The sequence below is a fragment of the Bactrocera tryoni genome, chromosome 3 (assembly GCF_016617805.1).
Source record: "Bactrocera tryoni isolate S06 chromosome 3, CSIRO_BtryS06_freeze2, whole genome shotgun sequence".
Taxonomy (NCBI): Eukaryota; Metazoa; Arthropoda; class Insecta; order Diptera; family Tephritidae; genus Bactrocera; species Bactrocera tryoni.
This window is the reverse complement of record NC_052501.1, coordinates 46,538,880-46,548,798: the sequence shown is the minus strand read 5'-3', so window position 1 is coordinate 46,548,798 and position 9,919 is coordinate 46,538,880. Positions and strand designations below refer to the sequence as shown.

The 9,919-nt window shown below is 37.1% G+C and overlaps 1 protein-coding gene across 1 annotated transcript; it reads left to right on the top strand.

Annotated features, from left to right (window-relative positions):
- Window positions 1–1,668: 1,668 nt before the first annotated feature.
- LOC120772126 (UDP-glycosyltransferase UGT5-like) lies at window positions 1,669–3,426 on the top strand. Its single transcript, XM_040100540.1, has 5 exons — window positions 1,669–1,731; window positions 1,814–1,910; window positions 1,967–2,425; window positions 2,489–2,967; window positions 3,034–3,426. Exons 1-5 carry the CDS (start codon window positions 1,684–1,686, stop codon window positions 3,424–3,426), a joined length of 1,476 nt encoding a protein of 491 aa, XP_039956474.1. The 5' UTR covers window positions 1,669–1,683.
- The last annotated feature ends 6,493 nt before the right edge of the window (window positions 3,427–9,919 follow it).

Here is a 9,919-nt window from a genome sequence, read left to right as displayed (position 1 = left end):
GTTGAAACGTGGGTTTTAATTTTATCGGGTTCTCTAATAAGAATGATATGATTTCTAAGTATCGTTTTGGCCATTTTTAATAAATCAGAATCCGCACACTTTTCTCATTGTATTTAGTATTGCTTACAATTTCAGCAAATTGTTTAATTCGTCTGCAACTTTTGTACGGGACTTTATATAGTTTTGTTTGTCGGCTTCCTTGATTTATTTGTGTATTCATTCGTATTGTTGTTGCTTTGAGACGGTTTACTATTCAATGAGAGCGTAGAGCTTGTAATTCGTTGAAAATTAATTTGCCTTGTAATTGTGGTTCAGGTAATTAAGAGTAATTTGTGCTGTGTCGTAATGATGTGATGTGATTTCACGTTTTTACTTTACGTTAAGTTCCTAAATTCACTTCGGAGACAACATAACTTCAGCGAATGGCTTAACTAAATTTTACAAAGCGAACTAAGGAAGAAAGGTGATGAAATGATGCATAATCATTGGTTTTGCTTTATACTTCGTGGTTGAGAAATTGCCACAGTCAGTGATTATTATTACTAGGTAAGAACGGGGTTTCAAGGAGCATATGCATAAACAAACTTTAGTAAAAAGGTGATTCGCATATGACAAAGACTGAAAACTCCCATATAATTTAATGTTTTGTGCTTAAAATAGGTAAATAATATTTGTGTGAACCTCAGGGAACATTTTATTATTATGTGGCATATTAGTAGAAGGTAGTATTGGCATAATTATATGAAATCGGGACGATACTAACCTCAACTCCCATGTACTACATATGTACATATAATTACTTTCGTTTCTAACAAACCTTTTGTCCAATTTCATACATCTTTCCTTCCATAATTATATTTTGTGGATTATGGTGATTTGAGTTACGAAAGATCGATACGACCCTCTTGTTGACGACTTGCACCTTAAGGCGTTTGATTCTTGCAATTTGCCAAAGTATAAATTGTTAGGTTGCTTCTGAACTAAGCCTTGCCTTATTCGTTTATTTCACTTATGCATAAAAATATTTTGTAAAATTTCTCCTTTTCTAGCATGACAAATTTTAAATCGAAAGCAAAAGTAATTTACACATGCGCAATAGAGAAGAATGTCATCTATGCTAAACGCTTATCTCATAATGAACTTACCTGTGCTATTCATAAGTAGCAGGTAGTGACTACAAATATTCCAGAGACAGGTAGCAAGCGCAATATCCAGGGGCGCTGTTACGCAATTCAGTTCATACTTAGTAAAATATATTTTAAGGACATTTCCATTATATATTTTTCTCGTAGGCGATACATTTTTTGTGTGCAAAAGTAATAATGTCTGTTTGGTATGATGATTACGTACCTTCCTGCAAAGGAGAGTTAGATAAAACAAACTATGGAACGCAGGTATAAAGAGACATTCCCGTACTATGAAAGTCGGGTGTGACGGCATATTTCGTCAGTTACTTGTCAACAAGCAAATGAAGTGTTTGCAGGAGTTTCGAATCGGTTATTAAGCTGGAATATATTTCTAAAAAAATTCACTACTTTGTCTGATATATAATTTAAAATGTTTGTTAAGCATAAAAAAATGTTCCTCGGTCTACTAGCGCTGGCAGTGCTGGTGGCTCAAGAGCCTGTAGCCGATGGTGCCAAAATACTTGCCGTTTACGCATTTCCGGGCAAGAGTCACTACATGATGCATCGTGTGCTGATAAGCGAGCTGTTGAAGCACGGACATGAAGTATGTAAAGACAAATATAAATAGATATTTCATATTAAATTTTAATTAAAACTGTAATTTATTTCTTAATTCCATTCTTCAGATCACTATGATAACGGCACTTACGCTAGAACCAGAAAAATTGGTCGGCAATTACACGGAAATACTCATAGAGCCGGTTTATGACTTTTGGTCGGAAAGTAAGTGAAAATCAAACTAACCCACAACTAACACTAAAATTATACTTTACTTCCAGTACACAGCACATTCGGCGGCAAAACTATCTATGACATGCGCAATGAATTGGATATATTCCTGAAAATGTCTATGGTTCTGGGCCTCTCAACGACGGAGCATGCACTGAAACAGCCGAAAATACAAGCTATCATTAACGCAAAGGAAACACAGGGTGTCTATGATCTCTTGCTGGTCGAACAATTCTATCAGGATGCATTCTTAGCCTTGGCACATGTCTACAATATATCCGTTATAAGCGCGGCCACATTTGCACAACAAACATATATGAGTGAAATGTTTGGCATTATAACACCGTGGTCATACGTACCCCATGGCTATCTACCCTTAACGGAACATATGAGCTTTTTCGAACGCGTATATAACACGTACACCGCATTGCGCACGGACTTGGACCGCGAGTATAGGTATTTTCCGAAAATGGATGGGCTGGTGCAGAAATATTTCGGACACTTGTCAAGTAAGTTTTAGATAGAACTTTAAATAAACCACAATTCGTATCTACTCTTCTTCTACTTTGTAGTAAAATTCCCCAGCATCTCGGAAATGAATAGAAACCTTTCAGCCATACTTATCAACAATTATACGCCATTGTCGATAGCTGGACCTACGATGGACAACATGATCAATGTCGGTGGCATGCATATTTACCCGCCAAAAGCATTGCCCACCGATATACAGCAGTTTTTGAACGGGGCCGAACATGGCGTTATTTACTTCAGTTTGGGCAGTCAAGTCCAGAGCAAAGATATGCCCAGGGAAAAGTTACGCTTGTTTCTCAAAGTTTTCGGTCAGCTGAATCAACGTGTGCTGTGGAAATTTGAAAACGATAGTCTTCCAAATTTACCTCCGAATGTTATGGTGAAGAAATGGCTGCCACAAAATGATGTCTTGGCACATCCTAATCTGCGTGTTTTCATTTCGCACGGCGGTCTCTTTGGCTCACAGGAAGCAGTGTACCATGCCGTGCCCGTACTTGGTATGCCATTCTACTGCGATCAGGTAAGTTAAATTAAAACCCGATTTCCAAAAAGAGAGATTAACAGTACATTTTTTTCACTCCCACAGCATCTTAATTTGAAAAAAGCTGAAACCAATGGTTATGCCATAATGCTGGACTTCCACACACTCACCAGTGAGCAGCTAAAATATAGCCTTCATCAACTGCTGCATAACAGTACATATCGCGACAATATCAAACGCTTCTCGAACATTTTCCACGATCGTCCCATGGGTCCACGTGAGAATGCGATCTACTGGATCGATTATGTAATACGTCATAAGGGCGCGCGCCATTTGCGCTCTGCCGGCTTGGACTTGAAGTGGTACCAATTCTATTTGTTGGACATGATCGTTCTGGTCGTAGCCGCCGTCGCTGTTGGCATTGGCGTTCTTGTTCTGTTGGTACGCTGGGTCTTGGGGGAAATCAGCGGTGAACAGATCAAGCAGAAAGTGAATTAGTATAACTCATTTAAAAAATTATATGGTAATGCGTAGTTACTTTTTTTTGTATGTATGCAAGGCTCAATTTGAGCTAACTTAAAATATATATAAAAATATTATTTGTATTAAATGTATGAATTTGTAATAGGAAATCCCTTTGAATTCTTGAATACTTATGTAAATACTTAGTTGAATCATTGCCATGAAAAATTTTTATATAATACAGACTGTTTAAATGAGTTAAGCATCCCCCCACTTTAATCGGAAAAACTAGCGCACACTAATACTTGACGACACCACATTCGCACACAAGACAACTCACCACACTTGTACGTCCACCCACTCAGCATAAAGGATGGTCTCCTGAGCAGATTCAACACATTCGTCTTCATACAATTCCCACGTCAACATTTTCGTTCGACACACTGCGCACATCATCAATTCGAGATTTTATACATCGTAACAAGTATCCGTGCACTCAACTCAATTGTCGGTCAACAGCACCCGTCCCGCCCCCGATAGTGTGCATTTTCGGCAACAGCGATCTGGCGCGCTATCTTATTCTAGCATTTAAGCCGATTACTTAAATAACTAAAAGCCTTAGTTAGAAATAAACAATATTTGTAAAACGTAAAATATTTTCGTGCTAAATAAACATATTAATTATAAACTTCAGCGAAACGGAGATTTTTATTTTATTCTGCGGGATAACCATTTAATAGAAACGGAATTGGTTACAAATTTAAATATGGTCCTTCGAGCCTTAAAGAAAGGCACTATAGATTAACAGCAATAAAATGTGAAAAAAATAGCACGGTGAAGTGACAAAACTAATTAGTAATAAATGTACAAATATAAATAAGTGTAACATATACAAAAAAAAGACAAGAAACAAAAAAGTGCCGTGGAGCAAAACAAAAGAAAAAAAGTGTGGTGACTCGCCAAAAATACATACATATATGCGTACATACTTATATCCATCCATACTTATGTATCCAGTTACGGACAATTAAATAAAATCATCCGTTCTAAAAATAAATAAATATGAATTTGATTTAAATTCGACTAAAATATATTTCAATTACTCACTTCATGTCAAGTGCTATTGGTAGCAGAAAAATATTACACAAACAGTTTCAAAACATTACAAAAGCAAAACTGCCGTGAAAAATATAAAGTCATAAAAACAAAATATACAAAACTGTACAAATACAAAAAAACATAATTAATATATAAATATACATATGTTCATATGCTAGTGTGGTGAGCAGGAAAAAAAAAACAAAAACAGTGGTAATACAAAAACCATACATACTCAGATACTTCTATACATATGAAAAACTAAGAGTGCGCTGTATACATATTTACATATAGATGTGTACAAAAACAAAGACATATGTTAAAAGTTTATACAAACAAAAACTCACACAATTGTGCGCGAAAGGTAAAATTAAACATTAAGCTAAAACACAAATCGGGCGCGAAAAATTAAAACACCAATAAAACAAACAAAAACGAAACAAACGGGCGCGAACATTACAACAAATATATGTACACACAAACAAAACAGCAGCAGAAGGAAGAAGCCAGCACAGAAAGAGGAACAAAACGCAAAAGACGGTAGGGCAACACATCCATATGCATGCACCCTGCAAAACATACCAAACAAGTACAAAGTGAGAGTATTATGTTATTTTTTAATTTATTATATGCAAACACATATGTATGGCTAAAAAGTCGCTTCAACGGCTTGATAAAAAACGTAAAAAATATCCAAACATAGTAAAAGCCGCAATACCGCTTAACGCATTAGATATACATTTATGTATAATTTAATAAATATTAATTGAATGCCTACTGTTTATACATGTCTTAACATAATTAACTCTCGAATAAAATAAAAATTCAGGTATTTACTTGCACTATCCGCCAATTCCTCTTATACTTAAAAGTAATAAGCAGGATTGCTTTAAATTTGTAAGCGAAGGCAAATATAACTAGAAAAGAGAGCAAAATAAATTAATCACACATAAATTTACATACATACATATACAAACCTACATAAGTGCACAAGCATAACTCCATAAAACAATTGCGAAAAGAAATATTTGAAAATATAAAACCAAACAAAAAACAGAAACAAAATATATATGTATATAAGTATCTACATACATATATTGCATATTAGACGGCGGGTCTAATACATAAGAGAACAACAAAAAAACAAAAAAAAACTTTTTCAATTCCGTTTTGGACCTCGCTCTCACCTTTTCAAAAAAAAATATAATAATATTTAAATAAAAACATACGGCAAAGAATCTGCCTGTGACATATATTAGTACAAACAAATATTCAAAGTCCATATTGGCAACTGTCCGGCAATACCTCTTGTTCTTTGGCAAACAAAAACAAGCAGGATTGCATATGTCGGCGCACCCTAATAGTGTGTGGATGTTGGTTTGCGTGTGTGAGTGTATGTGTATACAGTTTAGGGAATTTCATTAGAAGACTTAGTTCTCATTATTCCATCAGCCGTTAATTGTGCTGTGATTGGTTGACGCTTCAGGAAGTACCGCTTTAGCAGGGCGACAGCGTGGCGACGCCACCATCGAGTGTGGTTGTCTGCATGTCGTCTCTTCAAGGAGTACCGTTTTAGCGGGACGACAGCGTGGCGTCGCTGTCGTCGAGCGTGGTTCGGTGGCAAGCACAGAAAGATTTCTTGAGTTTTAGAACTAAGTGAGTGAACAAGTGAACAAGTGAACAAGTGTACAAGTGAACAAAGTGAACAAACTAGGAAGCCGAAACTCGCTGCGTTATTACGATGTCTCAAAACGACGATCATGCTGCAACATCAGAAGTGGGATCTGGCTCGCTACCTAACGAATTAGATGGTCCATGGCGAGTTGCAATGGAGATGCAAAACAAAAATTTGATTGAACTTATCAAGGCCGTTCAATCATCGACACCCGAAACAACGAATAAAAAAACAATTACGCAACCAAAATTTAACGCAGACCTTGATGGCGCCGACGTGTCGGCATGGTGTTCCACAGCAAGTATAATTTTGACGGAAAATACCGTAAAAGGCAGCGCGTTGGTGATGGCCTTGAGTGCATCGTTGGAAGGTAGTGCGTCGCAGTGGCTTTCTCAAATATGTTATCCTGACATAACTTGGGACGAATTTAAAGAGCTTTTCATGCAGCGTTTTGGTAGTGTAGAGACGCCAGCGGCTATGTTTCTGTCAATGTTAGCTAATTGTCCGACCGATGGCGAGTGCCTCTCCAATTATGCTAGTCGTATGATGACGTCACTTATCACAAAATGGCGCGACATGGACTTGGAGGAAATTGCAGTTTCTGTGACGCTTGCGAAGATGGCTCATGTTGATAACAGATTGCAGCGCCTAACCTTTACTTCAAATATGCGCACCAGAAGTGAATTACAAACCGAGCTTAAAGCATTCACGTTCAACAAAAGGAAGAAAAATCTGCAAGAAGAAATGTGTTCACCTGAAATAAAGCGTCCGAAACTTTCAACAATCAAATGCCATTTCTGTGGAAAATTAGGCCACAAGATGATGGAATGTCGAGTTAGACAGCATCAAGATCATCCTTCGTCTCGTGTTATGAATAGTAGCGGAAGGAGTGCATTTGGCTACCAGCAAAAAGCGAATGTAACCTGCTTTAAGTGTGGTGAACTTGGTCATATTTCAACACACTGCAGTAAGTTCAAAATGGATAAGGTCAAGGATACACACCAGACGAAAAGAGTGGAGCTATGCGAAGTTGTTGAGCCCAAAGGAGAGATGATTCATATGGTCAGACATTTATAACAACATTCGACTCTGGAGCGGAATGTTCATTAATTAAACAAAAGATAAGTATCAAATTAGTTGGTTAATTGATAACAAAGCATCTTTGATAAAATTGCACGAGGTCGTGTATTGGTCAGGATGGCCGTGTCGGCGCACCCTAATAGTGTGTGGATGTTGGTTTGCGTGTGTGAGTGTATGTGTATACAGTTTAGGGAATTTCATTAGAAGACTAAGTTCTCATTATTCCATCAGCCGTTAATTGTGCTGTGATTGGTTGACGCTTCAGGAAGTACCGCTTTAGCAGGGCGACAGCGTGGCGACGCCACCATCGAGTGTGGTTGTCTGCATGTCGTCTCTTCAAGGAGTACCGTTTTAGCGGGACGACAGCGTGGCGTCGCTGTCGTCGAGCGTGGTTCGGTGGCAAGCACAGAAAGATTCCTTCTTCAGTTGAGTTTTAGAACTTAGTGAGTGAACAAGTGAACAAGGTGTACAAGTGAACAAGTGAACAAAGTGAACAAACTAGGAAGCCGAAACTCGCTGCGTTATTACGATGTCTCAAAACGACGATCATGCTGCAACACATACAAAAAGCAAATTGATCTCTCTAATGAGCTCTCAATTGCTTAAGAATATAACTCAGAAATACATACTAACATTCGTGCATACTTAAGCACAAACGAATTGATCACTTCAACGAGCACTCAATCGCACAAAACATAAGTACATACATACGCATGTAAATACAAGTACACGTATTAGGGTGTGCCGAATTACACAACATTAGGACATTATAATTATAAATTAATTAAAGCAAAAAAAAAAAATTAAAATAAAATTAATTCTATCGCAAGTAAATAGCAAAAAATAAAACGTTAATAAAACAAACACTATTTTAGCAAGATAATCGAAATTCAAAACTCTATTTACCTAAAAGAGTATTCGGTTTCAAGCAATACCCTATTGCCATATTTACAAAAACAAATTTAATTATTTAGAGGTAAAAAATAAAATAAAACAAAAATGGTTAATAACGCAACAAGTCAAAATACATTTGCAGGAGCTACACACTCAAAACAGGCTATTAAATTCATTTCAGAAAGTGACAGTTTAACAAGATACTGCACTAGATTTGCCTCTTTATCGATTCAAGAAAACTCTGAATCGCTACTGGAAATCAAAAGTCAAAATCTTAAAAATTTTTGGACTCGCCTCCAAGCGGCTCATGACGCCATTGTAGAATCTGACGATTCAGATCTACCACAAAATTTTAAATTATCTGCTTAAGCTCATTAAAGCAATTGCACCTACTCCCCACAGTAGAGTAGAGCTGCTACAAATAGACAATCAAGAGGCAAGTTCAGGCATCCAACTCGAGGTGCCTGCATGTGATACAGAAACCTTTTACGGAGGTTATGAAGACTGGCCGTCCTTCCGGGACATGTTCACAGCCGTTTACATCAACCATCCACAACTATCAAAGGCACAAAAACTGTATCACCTCCGATTCAAAACAAAAGGTCAAGCAGGCGTCATAGTAAAACAGTTTGCATTAAATGACGACAATTTCAATTTGGCTTGGGAAGCTCTAAAAGCTAGATATGAAAACGAAAGAACATTGGTCGATAAGCAAGTAACGACACTATTAAACTTGCCTAAAATCAAGAAAGAAACAAGTAAAGAATTTGTAACACTACAATCCACTGTTTCAAATTGTTTGTCGATTCTGTCGACACAAAATATTCCCACAGACAGCTGGGACCCAATTCTGGTAAACATTTGCACCGCCGCATTACCAGAAAAGTCGTTACTTCTATGGGAGTAATCGCTCTCATCACGAAAAAAGTGCCCAACGTGGCGACAAATGAAAGATTTTCTCACCACCCAATATGAAATTGCGGAAAGGTTAGAAGAAAAAATAAACAAAACTAAGAACATTAAACAGGACCAAAATAGAAGCTTAAATAGACCCCAAGTTAGTAACAAAAGCTTTTACAAAACACAAACGTTCACACCCGAACAAAGAATACAAACGTCATGCGAACTATATAAAAGAGGGCATAAACTTATATCTTGCGAGAAGTTTAAAAGCTTAAAAGTTAACGAACGAAATAATTTTGTTAGGTCAAAAAGACTTTGCACAAATTGCCTGTCACATGCGCATACATTTACAAACTGCAAAAGCAAATTTAAATGCTTATATTGTCATAAAAGACACCATACGATGTTTCATTATAGCACATGTCCCCTATCACAGCAAAAAAGGGCGCATACAAAAAAAAACCACGGGTATAATTGCAAAAGCAAATCCCGAAAACCAAAATTTGATAAATTGCCAAGAGACACCATGTTGCTCAAAGGCACAAAAAGTTCAAACGCTGCACAGCGAAGTACAAAGTGGACTAGTTATAGAACCAGTTACCACCAGACCAACTCAGGTTGAGAACAAAAACCTTAATTCACAATTAAGTAAATCGCAAAAGTTAAAACAACTTCCATTAGCAAACAAAACTATAAAAGATCAGTATTGTGAGCACTTCTCTAAAGCCACAACTACTGGATCAAATAATGGCCGGTACGTCGTACGACAACCAATAGAGCCACAATTTTGTAATACCCCACAAATTGGTACAAAAAAAACAAAGTCAGTCATACAACTTTCGGCCCCGCAGGATTCCTTTCGCCAATAATGAACAAACA

What these genes read in the sequence shown, in the direction of transcription:
- LOC120772126 (XM_040100540.1), top strand. Translation starts at nt 1,684, where the DNA reads ATGATGCATCGTGTGCTGATAAGCGAGCTGTTGAAGCACGGACATGAA. An exon ending in TTATGACTTTTGGTCGGAAA is followed by an intron (nt 1,911 to 1,966) that starts GTAAGTGAAAAT and finishes CTTTACTTCCAG; the next exon opens with TACACAGCACATTCGGCGGC. An exon ending in TGCCATTCTACTGCGATCAG is followed by an intron (nt 2,968 to 3,033) that starts GTAAGTTAAATT and finishes TCACTCCCACAG; the next exon opens with CATCTTAATTTGAAAAAAGC.